A 19,723-nucleotide genomic window follows, 5' to 3' on the forward strand; every position below is an offset into this window, starting at 1 on the left:
GTTCTGAAAAAATAGCTGGAAGAGAATCAGTACAAAAATCAGATCCAATGAAAATATTGAATAAAAGGTCACCAGACTTCTTCAAATTTAAAGGATGTATCCAATGTCAAACTTCTTATTTTCTCTAGACTTAAAGAGGACATGATAGAAGAAAGCCAATAAAAGACAGCAGGAGTGCTGATATCCAATCCCCCTTCTATATGCCTATTTGTCACCCCCTTTCAACATTGGAACTACAGAAAACAGCCCCATCTCGATCAAAATGTTGCTTTCATGGAAGTGGGGATTCAGCCACTGTAGTGTGTCATGGTAGCACAGTGGTCAGCACAAAGCTTTACAGTACAGGCGACAGGGGTTCACGTTCTCCATGTGACTACGTGGGTTTCCTCCGGGTGCTTCGATTTCCTACCACTGTCCAAAGACATACAGATTGGTAGGTTAATAGCTCATGGTAAATTCTCCAGTGATTAGGCTTGTATTAAATCGAGGAATTGCTGGGCAGCATCGTGTGAAGTGCCGGAAGGGCCTATTCCACATGTGTCTCTATAAATAAGTCTTGTGACAATGGAGTTTAAGAAATTTAAGAGACTACTAGACAGGTATATGGAGGAATTTAAGGGTTTAAGGGTCGGCACAACATTGTGGGCTGAAGGGCCTGTACTGTGCTGTACTGTTCTACGAGTTTTGGAGGACAGGGTCACTTTGCATGTGTTCATTAGCAGCTTGAGGAGATTTGGTATGTCACCAATGACTCTGGCAAATTTCCACAGATGTATTGTGGAGAGCATTCCGACTGGCTGCATTATCATCTGGTCTGGAGGCACCAATATAGACAATGGAGAAAAAGCCAGCTCCATCACCATCACAACCATATCCAACATCAAGGACATCCATCATTAAGTACCCTCCCCATCGGGGCACACCCTCTTCTCATTACTACCCGCAGGAGCATGGCAGGGTGGGGGGGGGGGAGGGGGAGTGAGGAAGAGCTCTAGGAAGCCTTTATGTTTCCCTGTGGGGCCTGAAAGCATTCACCCTTGTGCTAGCCTTCAGCTCATACACATTAATACCCTGTTGGGGCAAGTTTTAAGCCCTGGCTACTGATCCCAACAGGAAAGGCCCAAAGCACAGTTTGCCACCATTCGTCTACTTTGTTTAAAATGACTGACTGGACCCTTACAATTTAATCAGAGGGTCACCCTGCAGACTTAAAGGCTTGGAAGAGACAGGGAAGCATTATGGCACAGGAGAAAGAGGACATTTGGCCTGTCAAGTCTGTGACTGATAACCCAATGACCTCTTAGAGGCCAAATTGAGCTGAAAATCCCTTGCTCTGGTTTAGTTGACTTTGATTGGATAAAGTGCAGTGGGCTCAAGTCTACTTGTCTAGTCTGGCCTACATAACAAGTTCATACCCTTAGCAACGGCTTTTAAATGCGCTCTGAAATGGCCTAGCAAGTCACTCAGTTTGTCGTCTGCTACATTAAAACACAGCAGGAGCACTGGTTAGGCAACTGTTCCAAGTCGTGACCCAGAGTATACCCTGTATAATTGGTAGACCAGTCTCATCAAGACTGGCAGTGTATTTCAGAGCGTAACACACACAAAAAGCTGAAGGAACTGCGCAAGTGAGGCAGCATCTATGGAGTGGAATAAAAAGCCAAGAGTTTGGGCTGAGAAACTTCTTTAGATGTCCTCCCCTATCACAATTCCTTCTTCTTCAGCCCTTGACCTCTTCTGCCCATCACATCCCAGCTTTTCACTTCATTCCATCTCCCTCACTCACCCACCTCCTCCCTCACCTGGTTTCACCTATTAACTGCAAGCTTGAACTCTTTCCCCCTCCTCCAACATTCTGGACTTTGCAGTCCTGTTGAAGGTTGAGTGGTTATTCCCCTCCACAGGTGTTGCCTGACCTGCTGAATTCCTCCAGCAAGTTGTGTGTGTTGCTCTGGATTTCCGACTTCTCATGTCTAGTTAAGAGGGTGTGGTCCTTGGGATCTCAGGTTAAATACAGATGGGGAAATTTGTTGGTTAACATCTACCAACCCCAATCAGCAATTCCCCCCCAAAATGATTACCATAGGAAACCATGCACTGGGTGGGATCAGCACCCATCACCAAAGGTACCTCTGGAGCATCATCATTGATCTTCCTGGTGTACAGTGCCACCAAAGAGACTGACATGAGAGAGATTCCTCCTCACCAATCTACACACTGTTTATGTTGTGCGTAGCACAGACAGCACAGCAATGTAGCGGGTAGGAGTTTGGTTTGCAAGGAGTTGGTATGTTCTCCCCATTGACTGCGTGGCTTTCCCCAGAGGTGCTCCTGCCCAGTACATCCTTGGACTGTCTTAGTCACTGACATAAACAACACAGTTCACAGTCCATTTCACTATACCTGTGAAAAACAATGCTAGTCTTTGAACCCGGATAGAATCTGATAAGACGCAACATTTCAAGTACAAAACCAAAATCCTCAGGCGCACTCAACAGATTAAGAACCATTGACAGACAGGTTAAATGCAGATAGGAAATCTGCAGATGAACATCCACCAACCCCAGCTGATGAATCAGCAGCTTCTCACAGATGATCAATAACAACTGTGAACAATGGATGGGAAACAACATCACCAACAGACACTCTGTAGCACCATCACTGACCGCACCCCACTCCCCCCCACAAAATCCTACAAAAAGTCATGGATACAGCCCAGTCCATCACAGGTATAGCCCTCCCCACCACTGAGCACATCAGGAGCCTCAGGACTCACACCACCAGGTTCACAAACCGTCATTACCCCTCTTGAACAGAGGGGATAACTTCACACACCCCTACATTGAACTGATCCCACAACCTCACTTCCAAGGACTCAACATCTCTCGTTCTCAATATTTATTGCTTATTTATTTATTATCTTTTTCTATTTGCACAGTTTGTTGTCTTTTGCACATTGGTTGTTTGTTGGGTGAAGTCATTAACTGATTTTACTGTATTTCTTGGTTCTAGTGTGTATGCTCACAAAACAAATCTCAGCATTGTATATGGTGATAGCTACTTTATTGACCTCAATAGAAACTACATCGTCACAGTAGTATTACAAGTGCAAATATACAAATATTAGAAGTAAGAATAAAAAAAACCCCAGTCTAACAGGAGGGAGTCATCACTTCCCCGGCTATAGGTTGACTCATTATAGAGCCTAATGGCCAAGGACAAGATGACCTCTTAAAGCGCTCTTTGGAGCAGTGTAGTACTTTGTACTTTGAATTTCTGATAATAGATCTGCAAACCCATAACGTTAACACACAGGGAAAGCATGGTGGCATTGCGGTGAGTGCAACGCTATTACAACAGGTTCAATTCCGCTGCCCTCTGTGAGATTCTCTCTGTGAATGCGTGGGTTTCCTCCCACATTCCAAAGACGTATGGGTTAGTAGGTTAATTGGTCACATGGGTGTAACTGGATGGCATTGGCTTACAGGTCCCACATTTCCAATGTTGTGCCTAACCTGTTGTTTGCTTCTTTGTATTTGATTTGGCATAGAGAAGAGATAGATAAGGTGGCAAAGTCAACAGACAATATTCTTAACTTTACTGGCTAAAACACTGAATACATGAACAGGGTGCGTCATTCTAGACTACATACTACATCAGCCAGCTGCATACAGTTCTGTCTGGAAGGATGTGATTTCACCTTCCGGCTAAAGAAATTCCCTCTCATCTGTTCTAAAGGAATGTTCTTTTCTGAGGTTCCACCCTCTAGTCCTAGACTCTCCTACTATAGGAAACATCCCATCCACATCCATTCTATCTAGGCCTTTCAATATTCAGTAGGTTTCTCTGAGATCCTCCTCAGTCTTCTGAACTCCAGTGAGTACAGGCCCAGAGCCATCAAATGCTCCTCATAAGTTAACCGTTTCATTCGCAGGATCACTTCAAAGAACAAATTCCAGTTCTTCACTGAGTCTTCTCTCCCTTCTCACAATTAACATAAAACTAATCTCCTAATTACTGTACCATCTGAGGGAAAATTGCCGATTACTGTTCCCTTGATTTTATATACCATAAAAGCCTCCCAGGATTTTATATACCTTCATTAAATCTCCCCTCACACATCCTCCTTCTGTATAAACCCAACGCTGGCCAATCTCACTGCTACAATTCCCCACAAGTGGAAGCAGCCCCCATACACATCGGCTGCATTATGCTTCAGGCATGAGGGCTTCCTCTTTCACTTCTCTTTATCAGCATCAAAAGGCAGAGCCTCAAGGAGGTGACATCCATCACTGAGGGCCCTAAAGGTACAGGACATGCCCCCTTCTCATTACTACCATCCAGGAGGTGATGCAGGATCCTGAAGACCCACACTCAGCATTTCAGGAACAGTTTCTGAACAGTCCATGAGCTATAAACACTACCTCACTACGTTGCTATCTTTATATTTTTCTTATTGGAATTTAAATTTATGTACTGCTGTCACAAAACAACAAATTTCACAATATATGTCAGTGATAATAATTCTGATTCTGTGAGCTGTGGACATATACTTTATATCCTAGCTTCTGAACATCCTTAAAATTACCAGTCCTTTTCTTTGCTATCTATTGTACCTCACACCTCTCTGGGCTTGTACATTTGTGGACATCATCTAGAACATATTACTCACTGAAAACAGTACGAGCAGCTTTGGCATTATCAGAGGCAGCACGGTAGTGTAGCAGTTAGCACACCACCACTACAGCGCCAGTAACCCAGCTGCTATCTGGAAAGACTTTGTTCTACCCGCAGCCGTGGGCTTTTCCTCCCACATTCCAAAGACACACACACGGTTAGGTTTAGTCAGTTCTGTGCATGCTATACTGCCGCTGTAAGCGCGGTGACATTTGCAGGCTGATTTGACGCAAGTGACGCATTTCATTACATGCCTCGATTACACTTGACAAGTAAAGCTACTCTTTAAAACAAACAAGGGAAAATCTGCAGATGCTGGAGATCCAAGCAACATGCACAAAATGCTGGAGGAACTGGATGAGGAAGAGGAGGGATGGGTTAGTAAATTAACTGATGTCACAAAGGTTGGGTTGTTGTGGATAGTGTGGAGGGCTGTCAGAGGTTACAGAGGCACCTATAGGATGCAAAACTGGGCTGAGAAGTGGCAGATGGAATTCAACCCAGGTAAGTGTGAGGTGGTTCATTTTGGTAGGTCAAATATGATGGCAGAATATAGTATTAATGGTAAGACTCTTGGCAGTGTGGAGGATCAGAGGGATCTTGGGGTCTGAGTCCATATGATGCTCAAAGCAGCTGTGCAGGTTGACTCTGTGGTTAAGAAGGCAAATGGTGCATTAGCCTTCATCAATCGTGGGATTGAGTTTAGGAACCAAGCGGTAATGTTGCAGCAATATAGGCCCCTGGTCAGACCCCACTTGGAGTACTATGCTCAGTTCTGGTCGCCTCATTATAGGAAGGATGTGGAAGCCATAGAAAGGGTGCAGAGGAGATTTACAAGGATGTTGCCTGGTCTGGGGGCATGCCTTATGAGAATAGGTTGAGTGAACTCGGCCTTTTCTCCTTGGAGTAACAGAGGATGAGAGGTGAACTGATAGAGGTGTATAAGATGATGAGAGGCATCGATTGTGTGGATAGTCAGAGGTTTTTTCCCCAAGGCTGAAATGGCGAGCACAAGAGGGCATAGTTTTAAGGTGCTTGGAAGTAGGTACAGAGATGTCGGGGCAAGCTTTTTCACGCAGAGAGTGGTGAGTGTGTGGAATGGGCTGCTGGTGACAGTGGTGGAGGCGGATACAATGGGGTTGTTTAAAAGACTCCTGGATAGATACATGGAGCTTAGAAAAATAAAGGGCTATAAGTAACCCTAGGTAAATTCTAAGGTAAGGATATGTTTGGCACAGGGCTTATATTCTGCTGTAGGCTTTCTATGTTTCTATGAACTCAGCAGGTCAGGCAGCATGCATGGAAAAGAGTAAACAGATGACATTTCGGCCTGAATTGGATTCCAGCATCTGCAGATTTTCTCTTATTTGTGATTGGACTACTACACTACGAAGTCTCTTCCAGGGATGCCAAGCCTGAAAAAGTTTAAATCTCCCTTTCGAGCTGATGAAGGGTCTCAGCCTGAAACAGCGACTGTACTCTTTCCCATGGATGCTGCCTGGCCAGCTGAGTTCCTGCAGAATTTTGTGTATGTTACTCTTTAAAGCATACTACTTCAGTAAAACACTGCAGACTTTCAGCTTTTCTAGTGTTGCGAATATCATGATCGTGGGCACCTGTTTTTTTTTAAAGTTGTGTTTCAGTTTCTTCACATTATTCAACTGGTCAGCTGTCCGAGCTGTAACCAGTGTCACCCAAGCAAGAAGTCCACTGAAGTGCAGCCAAGCTGAGAGGAGCAATGGCTGTAAGAGACGCGTCTGGAACAAAGCACAAAACACTGCAACTCAACCCGAAACTTCATAAATGCTGCCTGACCTGCTGAGTTCCTCCAGTGTTTGTGTGTTGTACCAATTCCCAGCGTGTGCAGTTCCCTGCCTTCACATGACTAAAACCTGCATTTTTTGTGGGCTGAAGGATCTATACTCTGCTGTAATGTTCTATGTTCTCTGCATAGCCTAGGGCGAGGTCGAGACGGAGAAAGTTGGAGCCTGTCTTGGACAATTTGTGTTGTATCCCCTCTGCTCACTGGGTAGTTGTTTTTTTTAAAAATATAAATGGGTTCTTTTAGGTTTCTTGTTTTGCGGCTGTCTGTAAGGAGACCAATCTGAAGGTTGTATAATTTACACATACTTTGAACTTTAATAATGCATGTGCAGCCTCAAGAACGTGGGACCCAAGAATAGAACAAAACTGTTCCTTCATGCCTTCCCACATCTTCAACATTTTAAGAACAGCTTCTTCCCCTCCGCCATCAGGTTTCTGCACAATGAACCCATGAACACTACCTCACTATGGTCACTTTCTTTTTGCACTACCTATTTAAAGTATATATTCTTATAGTAATTTAAAGTATGTTTTATGTATCGCATCATACTGCTGCCACAAAACAATACATTTCATGATGCATGTCAGCGATAATAAAACTGATTTTTCTTTTTGGTCTCCTATACTGGTGAGAGTGAAGGGGCGAAGACAGGACAGTCCCTTGTGTTGTTTCCTTTGTGGGATGGAGGCATCTTAAAACCAAGGTCAGGAAAATACTGACTACATCTTACAAGCCATTAGAAAGACCCCTTCCAGAACATAGCATCAGAGATAAAGGACAAATAAGCCAAAATACAACAAGAACAGAAAGTCTGAATCTACATGTCCGTTACAGACGCACCTGTTAGCAACAGAGGCAATATATTAGTCAAGACTCTACCCAAACCACAATAACGTCAAAAAATTCCACCCAAGTTGTAATAAAGCAACTTTTAACAATTAAAATTCTTCCCAGTTCTTTTCTGATTCATCGGCATGGGTTACTGGGCAGCAAAGGACATACTATTTACGCGAAAGGTACTTCTCCCCCTCCACCCCCCATTCCAAGCTGACATCATTTTGTTTTACAAACTTTCATTTCTTGTTACACATTTTGGCAATACCAAGGAGGAACCGCATTTCGCCCTTTCCTCATGGCAGCACCATACAGATACAGGTTCTCTACAGCCCAACCAGCCCGCGGACTGACCTCAGTGCCCATCACATAGTCTCGGTTCCCTGCGGCACTGACAAGGCAGTTTGAAATGAGGAAGAATAGTAATTACATTTTATTAATTGTGATCATTACAAAAGTCATTGGAAAAGGAAGCCAGATATGCTCCCAGCATGTTACAAAATGCATGCTTGGAAGTGGCAGCTCATTCCGTACAGTCTGGTATCGCGGGATCCACAGCATCGCGCTTAAGAAAGACCTGATCTGCATTAGGATCAGATCAACATAGATCAATTCCATAGTGTGACTGCACCAGGACCACGTGATCTAAAGACACTCTGACCTTTCTTTCACAGCCACTTTTAAAAACACCAGAATAAAATGCATCAGCCCAGACCCATCAACTCAACCTAAAACGTCCATCGTTAATTCACAGATGCTGCCCGAATCGCTGAGTTCCTCCAGCATCTGCGTGTGTTACTCTGGATTTCCAGCATCGACAGAATCTCGTGTTTAGAATAAAACGCACGACTTTCGAAATTGTATATAAACTCCAGTCAGGGTGTTATACCCTACCAATCAATATATCTCGAACACTGCAAGGTAACAGTAAATCCCGCTTCTCTTTTCAAACCACCCTCCTCCAACAATGTCAGATGGTTCACAATGACTTGCATCGTTAATGCACCAAAAAGTACACAAAAATGTCCCTCTCCTTGAGGAAGTGCACCTCTCATCTTTGTGACACAAAGGATTCTGCAGATACCGTCAATCGAGAATAACAAATAATAGAACAGAATTCCGGAGGAGTTCGGCAGGTCGGGAATAAACAGTTTACGTTTCAAGCCGAGACCCTTCCATCAAGACGGCAGATGAAATACAGATAAAAAGGTTTCTGCCAGGAAGATCTCTCACCTCTCGTGGTTAGACTGAGAGCCACTCGGCTCACAGGTGAAATCAGAAAGCCATCAACGCAGGGCGCCTGGGATTTAAATAAATCAGTGGATTGCACTCTTCGCTGTATTGCATTCCATTAACATTTCACTTTGACATATAATTATATACCAACAAATTCAACTAAACCGGCATCGGGGCGGTTACCGGAGGGAAGGAATTTAGGGATTGGGTTCATATCGGGATAAATCTGGCGAGGATGAGATGAAGCTGAATTTGACCCACACTCGGCACAATTCGGTGAGAGGATGCGGAGTTCCTTTTAAAAGAAATAGCAGAAAGACGGCGATGTTAAGCGAGTTTTACAAAGCCAGGCCGGCCCTTAGGCCGCAGTCGGAGTGCGCAGTCACTAATCGAAGCCAAGCCCGGCGCAGAAGGAGCCGGTGACCGCAGGGAATTGGGACGGGGTCGGGTGGGGCTGCCCTCCGAGCCCATCCCGCGTAAAGAACGCAAACAATATCCCAGTTGGTTGTAAACAGAGACCGACTCGGTTACACTGCTGCGGGCAAGCAGTATTAACAACCCGTGCCCTACCTGGCGAGAGACACAACACAACGAGGAGGAAGGTGAAGCCAGCCATCGCCACTTCAGTGTCGAGAGAGGAGGAACCGACACGAACAGCGACTTGCCCCGACAGCAGCCCCGCTCCCTCTCTCCTGCTTTAAACACCAAGGCTCGGCCAATGAGGAGAAGGGCGCGCCTCTTGCCGCGCCCAGCACCTTATGTCTCTCAGATTGTGCCCCCTTTCCATCTCTGCGCGATTTTCACATCTCCGTGCTGGAGTAGATTAAATGTTGAACTTGTTACTTGCATCAGACTCATGTTGCGCTGAAACAGGGCCTTCGCCGCGTCCCATGCCCGTTCTCCAAGATGCCTGTCTGAACCGGTCACAAACATAAACACACGAGATTCTGCAGATGCTGGAAATCTTCTGGCAAAACCCACAAAAAGCTGGAGGGACTCAGCAGGTGAAGCTTGTGTATTTGCCTGGCATACGGCCCTGGAGTAGCTGGGGCTGAGAAAACATGACTTTAAACAACCACAGTCATCTTCCTTTGTGCAATGTTGGACAGCAGACACTGGAGTCTGTTCCCATTTATGCCATTGATTTCAGTGCACAGGGCTCCTAGGTTTTGCCGTCAGTCAAATGATCCCATAAAATGGAGGGCAGTCAATCCTTCCTCACACTTGGATCAGGGCTGTGAAGAGGTCTGGCGATGAGTGGTCCTGATGAAACTCAAAGTATTGGTGAGCAGATTATTAGTAAATGTCACTTGAAAGGACTGCCATTGACACCTTTCAGCAATTTGTTTAAGATTGAGATGCCTACTCAGCAGATTGGCTTTTCCTACCTTTTATAGAAAAGCTAATAGAAATGAGCTCATCTATTATCCTGAAATAAAAAAGCCGGAAGAACTCAACCAGTCGAGCAGGTGATAAGCAACATCAGTCCTGAGTGCACAAGACCATTTAAGAAAGCCATGAAAGACAGATAAATATAATGGTGGGAAGTGACCAGAGAGCAGTTTTACACCAAGGTAGAAAATTTAGAGGGTTGCAAAGTTCTGTGACAGAAGTTAAAATGTTGTTCTTCTAGCTTGAATTGGACCTCACCACGGCAGTGGAAGAGGCTGCATACAGACAAGTTAGAATGGGAGCAGAATTGAGAATAAAACTGACGTACAACAGGAAGCTCAGTGTCGTGCTGCATTCAGAACACAGGCATTCCACAGAGCAATCACCCAATCTGCATTTGGTTTCTCTGACGCAGTGCGGACAATGGCGTGAACATCAAATGTAATGCACTAGATTGGAAGAAGTTCAAGTGAATTGTTGCTTCACTTGTTTGGGCCCTTAGATGGAGGGAAGGGAAGAGGTGATTTGCTCTCCTCAGAAGGTGCCTTTGGACGAGACGTGGTGGTGAGAGCATGGACTGGTGAGCCCCAGTGAATGGTCTCTGTGAAATGCAGAAAGGGGAGCAGAGGACAGATGATCAACTGATCTGACTTGTCTCCACTTGGTCTTTTGCCTTGAGGTTCACCTCTCCCCAACACCCTCTCTCCATCTGTGCTTTGAAAACTGTAAACCCCTTCTCCCCAACTCTGAAGAAGGATCCCTTAGTATTGGTGAATCTTTGGAGTTCATCGCCACAGATGGCTATGGATGCCAGTTGATTGGGTATATTTAAAGCAGAGGTTGATATGTTCTTGATTAGTAAGGGCATCAAAGGTTACGTGGAGAAGGCAAGAGAATGGGGTTAAGAGCAATGATAAATCAGCCATGATGGAATGGCAGAGCAGACTCAATGGGCTGAATGGTCTAATTCTGTTCCTTTGTTTTATGGACTCAAAACATTAATTGATTTCTCTTCCACAGATGTTATTTGACTGGTTGAGTTTTTCCAGCAATTTTTGTTTCATATTCCAATATCTACTCTTTATTTATTTTCCGGCAATGAGTCGGATTGGATTTGCCCTGCTTTTCATGTAGATGCCTGAGGAATTTTCCACACTGTCAGGTGGATGCTAGTGTTGTAACTGTACTGGAATGGTTTAGCTGGAGATATAACGTCGCTCTGGAGCACGGGTCTTCCGTGTTCAGTTCTACAGCTTGGGAAGGTGCTCATTTTTGTAGCCTTTGCCCTGTCCAGTTCTCTGAGCTATTTTCCTGTTCTATAGGAAAATAACATGATTAAAGAAGGCATTTTGTTTGTTGCTTTCCCCTTTTAGCTGAGAGGTGGACTAGAAGAGCAGGTAAGTTATTTTGGGACATTACCTTGACTGTATACAGTTCTGTTTAGTAGAGTAATGGAGGGGATGAAGAGGAATTTTGCTAAGACTACAGAAAATTCAGCTGTGAGAAAGATTGATTGGGAATAGAGGTGTATAAAAATCTGTTGAACTAAAGGAAGACCATATTTCCTTTAGTGTAAGGGTGATAAACACCAGAGGACAGAGATTTAAAAGTAATTGGAGGAAGTATTTAGAGCAAAGGTGAGGAAGCCTTTTTCACATAGAGAATAGTAGAGTCTGGAACTTATTGACCCGATAGATAGCAAGTGCAAAAAGCCATAAGACATAGGAGCAAAATTAGGCCATTCGGCCCTTCAAATCTGATCACCATTTCATTATGACTGATCCATTTCCCTCTTAACCCTATTCTCCTGCTTTCTCCCCATAACCTTTCATGCCCTAATTAATCAGGAACCTATCAACTTGCACCTTAAATGACCCACTGACCTGCCCCCACAGCCACCTGTGACAAAGAATCCCACTGATTTACCACCCTCTGACTAAAGAAATTCCTCATCTCTGTTCTAAATGGACGTCCCTCTTTTTGAGGCTGTAGCCTGTGGTCCTGGACCATTCCTCCCCCTCCCCCCAAAAGAAACATCCTCTTAAAATCCATTCTCCCTAGGCCTGTTAACATACGATGGGTTTCAATGAGATCTCCCCTCATTCTTCAAAATTCCAACAAGTACCAGCCCAATGTCTTCAATTGATACTCATATGATAAGCCTTTCATTTTTAGAATCATTTTCGTGAACTTGCTCTGAACACTCTCCAGTGTCAACGCATTCTTTCTTCATCCTTCTAGTCCTCTTGAAATGATTTTGCCTTCTTCACCCATTCAACATCCAAATGAACCTTCAGGGAACCCTGCAAGAGGACTCCCAAATCCCTTTGCACCTTGGATTTTTGAATTTTCTCCTCATTTAGAAAATAGTCTATGTTTTTATTCCTTCTACCACAGTGCATAATCATAAAATTCCCAACATTGTATCCCATCTGCCACCTTTTTGCCCATTCTCCTAATCTGCCAAAGTCCTTCTGTGGCCTCTCTGCTTCCTCATCATTACCTGCCCCTCCACCTATCTTTATATTGCTTGCAAATTTGGCTACAAAGCCATCTACTTCGTCATCACAGACCCCTGTGGGACACCACTAGTCACCGGCAGCCAACCAGAAAAAGCCCCCTTTATTCCCACTGTTTGCCTCCTGCCAATCAGCCAATACACTATCCATGCTAGTATCTCTCCTGTATTACCCTGGGCTCTTATCTTGTTTAGCAGCTTCATGTGCACCACCTTGTCAAAGGCCTTTTTAAAATCCAAGTGCAAAACATCCACCGATTTTCCCATTGTCTATCCTGCTTGTTTGTTCTTCATTGAATTCTATCAGATTTGTCAGGCAACATTTTAACTTCAGGAAATCACGCTGACTTTGGCCTAATTTGTCATGAGCCTCCAAATACCCCCAAACCGTATCCTCAACAATTTACTCCCAACATCTTCCCAATCACTGAGGTCAGGCTAACAGGCCTATAATTTCCTTTCTTCTGATTCCCTTCCCTTCTTGAAGAATGGAGTGACATCTTCAATTTTTCAGTCCCCCTGAACCATGCCAGACTCTTATTGATTCTTGGAAGATCATTCCTAATGCTACTATAATCTCTTCAGCTACCTCTTTTAGAACTCTGGGATGTAGTCCATTGTGTCCAGGTGACTTATCTATCTTCAGACCTTTCAGTTTCCCGAGCATTATTCCCTAGTAATAGCAACTCCACTCACTTTTCCCCTTGACATTCTCAAACCTCTGGCATCTTACTAGTGCCTTCCACAGTGAAGAATGTTGCAAAATACTCATTCAGTTTGCCATTTTTTGTCCCTCATTGCCACCTGTCCAGCAGAATTTTGCAGCTGTCCAATATCTACTCTCTCCTCTATCTTATTCTTTATATATCTGGAAAAAAGCCTTTGGTGTCATTTTTGTTATTATTAGCTAACTTACTAAATTATTAGCTAAATATTTCATCTCCCCCCCATGTTTTTTTTAGTTGCCTCTGTTGTTTTTTAAAATTCCCAATTCTCTATCTTCCAACTAATTTCTACTCAATGCCCTCTCTTTTGCTTTTATGTTGGTTTTGACTTGCCTTGTCAGCCACGGTTGCATCACCTGCCATTAGAATACTTCCTGTTCTTTGGGATGTATTTATCCTGTGCCTTCTGATTTGCTCTCAGAAACCCCTGCCACTGCTGCTCTGCCGTCATCCCTGCTAGTGTCCCCTTCCAATCAACTTTGGCCAGCTGCTTTCTCATGCATCTGTAATTCTCTTTACTCCACTGCAATACTGATACACCAGATTTCAGCTTCTTCCTCTCAAATTACAGGGTGAATTCTATCATATTATGATCACTGTTACTTTAGAGTTCCTTATCTTAAGCTCCCTAATCAAATCGTTCATTACACAACATCATTCAGAATTGCTGATTCCCTAGGGAACTCAATCATAAGCTGCTCCAAAAAGCCATTTTGGAGGCACTCCACAAATTGGGATTCTCTTGGGATTCAGCATCAGCTTTATTTTCCCAATCTATCTGCATATTGAAATCCCCCATGACTATCATAAAATTGCCTTTTTGACATGCTTTTTCTATCTTCTGCTGTAATTTGTAGACCAAATTCTGGCTACTTTTCGGAGGCCTATAAATAAGTCCCTCAGTCCTATCGTTCTTAACCTTGCAGTTACTTAACTCTACCCCAAAGGATTCTACATCTTCTAATCCTATGTCTCCTCTTTCTGAAGATTTGATTTGATTTTTTACCAGCAGAGCTACTCCTCCTTCCCTGCCTCCCTGCATGTCCTTTTGATAGATTCTAAATTCCATATCCTTGGATATTAGGCTTCCAACCACAACCTTCTTTCAGCCATAATTCTCTGATACCTACAGCATCATACCCGCCAATCATTAACTGCACTAAAAGATCATCTGTCTTATTCCATATCTTGTGTGCATTCAAACGTAACACCTTCAGTCCTGTAATTGTCACTTTTCCATTTTGTCCGTTACACTGCAACCCATCCCACAGACTGCAATTTTGCTCTATCATCTGCCTGTCCTTCCTGACAGTCTCACTATACACAACCTCTGCTCGTAAACTAACAGCTCTGTCCTCAGCCCTATCACTCCAGTTCCCATCCCCTTGTCAAATTGGTTATAACCCACCCTATCAGCTCTAGCAAACCTGCCCACAAGAATATTGGTTCAGATGTAGCCCATCCCTTTTGTACAGATCAGACCTTTCTCAGAAGAAATCCCAATAATCCACAAGCCTAAAAGCTTTTTCTCCTGTAACCTTTGGCACAGGGAAATCAAGAATCTATCCATCTCTGCTTAAAATATACCCAATGACTTGGCCTCTGTAGCCACCAGTGACAATTAATTCCACAGATTCACCACCCTCTGGCTACAGAAATTCCTGTCATAGAGGGTCTTTGAAGAAATGAGATGTGCGTGGTTATGTTGGGAGGTTCATCATCAATGAACATGACTGTAATAGCTTCATAATGTGTTATAACTTTTTTATGTGTTTCTTTTTTGATTTCCAGTCCAAGTTTTATTTTCATATTACTTACCTCAAGATCTGTACTGGTTGGTCTGAGTGTGTAAACTGGGAAATACTGCAGTTAATTGTTTGACCTGACACATGATACTATGTGCAATTTTTGCTTACATAAGTAACTTCCTTGCAGATTATGCTGCTTCCAACTTTTTGTGCACTCCTGTCAGGGTACAGGGAAGTGGTACGAGCGGCAAGATTTACAAGTAATTGACATCTTGCTACAAATGATTACTTTATTTGAGGCTTCAGGACTGAAGAAGAGTCTTGGCCTGAAACGTTGACTGTTTGTTTATTTCCATAAATGCTGCCTGGCCTGCTGAGTTCCTCCAGCAATGTGTGTGCGTTGCTTCTTCCCATTATTTCTCTCAAGGGTGAGGGTGAGCATTCAGAAGTGTTGGTACATATTGTTAGCAATGATATAGGTATACGTGGTGAGGAGGTAGCGAAGAGAGATTTTAGGAAGTTAGGCAGAAAGCTGAGAAACAGGACCTCTAAAGAAGTAATCTCTGGATTGCTGCCTTTGCCAGTGAGGGTCAGAATTGGATGATTTGGCAGGTGGATGCATGGGTGAGGAACTGGTGCATTCAGATTTATGTCTAATTGGAATCTCATCTGGGCATGGCATGACCCATACAAACGGGGAGACTGAACTTAAGGGGGATCAATATCCTTGTGGGCAGGTTGACTTCAGTTGATTGAGTGGATTTAAACTCATTTGGCAGTGCAACTGGAACTGGAGTGATAGTGCTGAAGATGAGGTAGTTGGTTTACAAACAGAGGCAGTGTGTAGTCAGACTCCGAGCAAGGTGAGGCTGATGAAGGGGCAAAATTGCAGTCAACAGGATGAGTTGCAATGTGAAAGGTGAAGAAAATTGACAGACATTGTATCGAAATGATAGCCAGGAAGGCAGACAGGGTGGCATGGCTCTATTTGTAAAAAATAAAATTATATCATTAGAAAGAGGTGATCAGGGGTCAGAAGGTGTTGAATCATTGTGGATAGAGCTAAGGAACTGCAGGGGTAAAAGATTCTGATGCTAGTTATATACAGACTCCCAATCAGTAGTAAGGATGTGGTCTACAAATTACAATGGGAGATAGAGACTGCATGCCAAAAGGGCAATGTTGCAATAGTCACGGGTGATTTCAATATGCAGGGAGATCGGGAAAATCGGGTTGGTGCTGGATTCCAAGTGGGGGAATTTCTAGAATGCCTCCGAGATGGTTTTTTAGAGCAGCTCATGGTTGGGCCCAATAGCGGATCAGTTATTCTGGATTGGGTGTTGTGCAGTGAACCAGAATTGATTAGAGAGATTAGATTAAAAGAGCCCTTAGGGGCAAGTGATAATAATATAATTGAATTCACCCTGAAACTTGAGAAGGAGAAGGTAAAGTCAGATGCATCAGTATTATAGTGGAGTAAAGGAAATTACAGAGGCATGAGAGAGGAGTTGCCAGAATTGATTGGCAGGGATGACACCAGAGAGCAGGAATTTCTGGAAACATTTTGGAAGGCACAGGATAATTACACCCCAAAGAGGAAGAAGTATTCTAAAGGCAAGATGACACAACCATGGCTAACAAGGGACATCAAAGCCAACATAAAAGGCAAAGAAAGGACATATAATAGAATAAACATTAGTGGGAAGTTAGAGGACTAGGAAGCTTTTAAATACTAACAGAAGGTATTAAGAAGATAAAGATGGAAAATGAAAGTAAGCTAGCAAATAATATTATCGAGCATACAAAAAGTTTCCTCAGATACTTAAAGTGTAAAGGAGAGGTGGGAGTGGATATTGGACCGGTGGAAAATGATGCTGAAGAGGTAGTAATGGGGGATAAGGATGAATTGAATAAGTATTTTGCATCAGTCTTTTCTCTGGAAGACACTTGCAGTACAGTGGAAGTTCCAGGCATTGGGGGCATGAAGGGTGTGTAGTTACAAAAGCTAGAGAGAAGGTTCTTGGGAAACCGAAAGGTCTGAATGTAGATAAATCACCTGGACCAGATAGTGCACACCCCAGGGTTCTCAAAGACATGGGTGAAGAGATTGTGGAGGCATTAGTAATGATTTTTCAAGAATCACTAGATTCTGAAATTGTTTTGGAAGACTGGAAAATGGCAAATGTCACTCCACCCTTCAAGAGAGAGAGGCAGAAGAAAGGAAATTATAGGCCAGTTACCCTGACCTCAGTGGTTGGGAGATGTTGGAGTCGATTGTTAAAGATGAGGTTTTTGGGGTACTTGGATTCACATGATAAATTAGACCATAGTCAGCATGGATTCCTCAAGGAAAAATCTGTTGGAATTCTTCGAAAAAATAACAAGCAGGATAGACAAAAGGAGAATTGGTTGATATGTACTTGGATTTTTAGCAGGCCTTTGACAAGGTACCATACATAAGGCTGCTTAACAAGATAAGAGCCCATAGAATTACAGGGAAGATTCTAGTATGGATAAAGCAGTGGCTGATTGGCAGGAGGCAAAGAGTTGAAATAAAGGGAGCCTTTTCTGATTTGATGCTGTTGACTAGTGATGTTCCACAGGAGTTAGTGTGTGTTGTCCCGATTCTTTTTACGCTATATGTCAATGATTTGGATGATGGAATTGATGACTTTGTTGTAAACTTGGAGGGGAAGGTAGTTTTGAGGAAGTAGAGAGGCTAAGAAGGACTTCGACATATTAGAAAAATGGGCAAAGAAGTGGCAGATGGAATATTGTGTCAGGAAGTATATGGTCATGAAATTTGGTAGAAGAAATGAAAGGACAGTATTTCCTCAGTGGAGAGAAAATTTAAAAATCAGAGGCGCAAAGGGACTTGGGGGCCCTTCTGCAGAATTCCCTAAAGGTTAATTTGCAGGTTGAGTCTGTGGTGAGGAAGGCAATTGCAATGTTAGCATTCATTTCAAGAGGACTAGAATATAAAAGCAAGGATATGACATTAATTCTTTCTTAAGCACTGGTGAGGCCTCACTTAGAGTATTGTGAACAGTTCTGGGCCCCATTTCTTAGAAAGGATGTGTTGAAACTGAAGAGGGTTCAAAGGAGGTTCATGAAAATGATTCCAGGATTAAACGGCTCGTCAATGAAAAGTGTTTGATGGTTCTGGGCCAGTATTCACTGGAACTCAGAAGAATGAGGAGTGTTCTCATTGAAACCTATCGAATGTTGAAAGTCTTTGATAGAGTGGATGTGGAGTGGGTGTTTCCTATGGTGGTAAAGCCTAGGACCAGAGGACAAGGAATAGAACGGAGGTGAAAAGTAACTACATTAGCCAGACAGAGGTGAATCTCTGGAATTCATTGCCACTGTCAGCTATGGAGGCCAAGTCTTTTAAGTATATTTAAGGCAGAGGTTGATAGATTCTTGATTAGTCAGGGCAGGAAGGGGTAAGTGGGGAAGGCAGGAGATTGAGGCTGAGGAAGAATGGATCAGCCATGATGAAATGGCACAGCAGATTCGATGGGCCAATTGGCCTGATTTCTTATAGTCTTGTGATTTACCTGGTTCCTTGCATAAACCTGAAAACAAACAAATCATTGGGGTGGAAAAGTATGATGCTGCTGCTCAGGTGCATAGTTCACGATCAGAATCAGAATTATTATCACTGACATATGTCATGAAATTTGTTGCTTTGTGGCAGCAGCACAGTGTGATACATTAAAAAAACAGAAATTACAGGGAGAATCAGCTGACACATGATTATCGCAGCCTTGACATGAGCAGATCTGGAAGCTGTTGGCAATAGCTGAACCAAACTCTGACTATATCCCAGTGTTCGGCAGATATGGATTGAACTGATTTGTCATTGATGCAAAGTGATTTCCCACCTCTGCTGCTGCATGTCTAAAGGAAAGAACAGGAAGTTCACTACTGACTTGTGAAGGGAGTACAGTAACTCAGATCCTGCTACCTGGAGGTATTGCCATGACTATTTTGATGGAATGAGTCTCATTTGACAGAGTGCCATGCAACAGCAGCAATTATTTAATTTGCCTGGAAATGGCACCAACTGATCTAATCAACTGTTCTCTTCACTTTTGTCCTTGCGTTCTGTTCGCTGGAACACTGACAATGATTCCCATAGGATGTTGCAGAACTCACTGTATTTTTGTTATGACCTTGCCTTATTTTGTTCAAGCATTCTGGCTGATGTTTCAAATGTTGCAGAGCTGAGAAGAGAGATAATTTACTGTGTTTTACAACCATTCCAGGTTGCAGAAACTGGCTGTTTGTCTTGTTTCAGGCTGGAAACATCAGTGTGTGATTCCCAGGTCTTAATTTTGTAAAATGTTTTTGAGTGGATTCAACTGCGTAAGACCTTTGGTCAGTCCTGAACACTGAAGGAGGGTGGTCTGGGGATTTGGGGTGTTTTTTGGATTGGTTGAAATAATTTTTACTCTTGCTCTATTTTATAAAAATTATATCACTGAAATATTTCCCTGTCTGCTTCCTACCTTTCAGCTCATTTCTGTCAACCAGGGTAAATAAAATTTTCAGAATTGTTTAAGCATTGAGCAATTGGTGTCAGTATGAATGCTGCGTTGTTGATATAACTGAACAAGCCTTAGCCACCTGAAGAGTAATGCCATATGTGTGTATATTTTTAAGCATTTGGCATTATTATATATATATTTTTTAATCTACTTCTCTATTGCTAGTTCCAATTCCTTGCTTTCTGCAGATATAGCTTTTACTTTGTGTCTAACAA

At 43.1% G+C, this 19,723-nt stretch overlaps 1 protein-coding gene across 1 annotated transcript in view; it reads right to left on the bottom strand.

The window, feature by feature from the left end:
• The window catches only part of LOC132391215 (prosaposin-like), a 52,708-nt gene extending 43,411 nt beyond the window's left edge, over nucleotides 1-9,297 (bottom strand). The window contains exon 1 of the mRNA XM_059964122.1: nucleotides 9,143-9,297. Within this exon, the coding sequence (XP_059820105.1) occupies nucleotides 9,143-9,188 (46 nt within the window). The 5' untranslated portion in view covers nucleotides 9,189-9,297. The remainder of the gene's footprint in view (nucleotides 1-9,142) is intronic.
• Nucleotides 9,298-19,723: the final 10,426 nt, after the last annotated feature.

The sequence above is a fragment of the Hypanus sabinus genome, chromosome 1 (assembly GCF_030144855.1).
Source record: "Hypanus sabinus isolate sHypSab1 chromosome 1, sHypSab1.hap1, whole genome shotgun sequence".
Classification (NCBI taxonomy): Eukaryota; Metazoa; Chordata; class Chondrichthyes; order Myliobatiformes; family Dasyatidae; genus Hypanus; species Hypanus sabinus.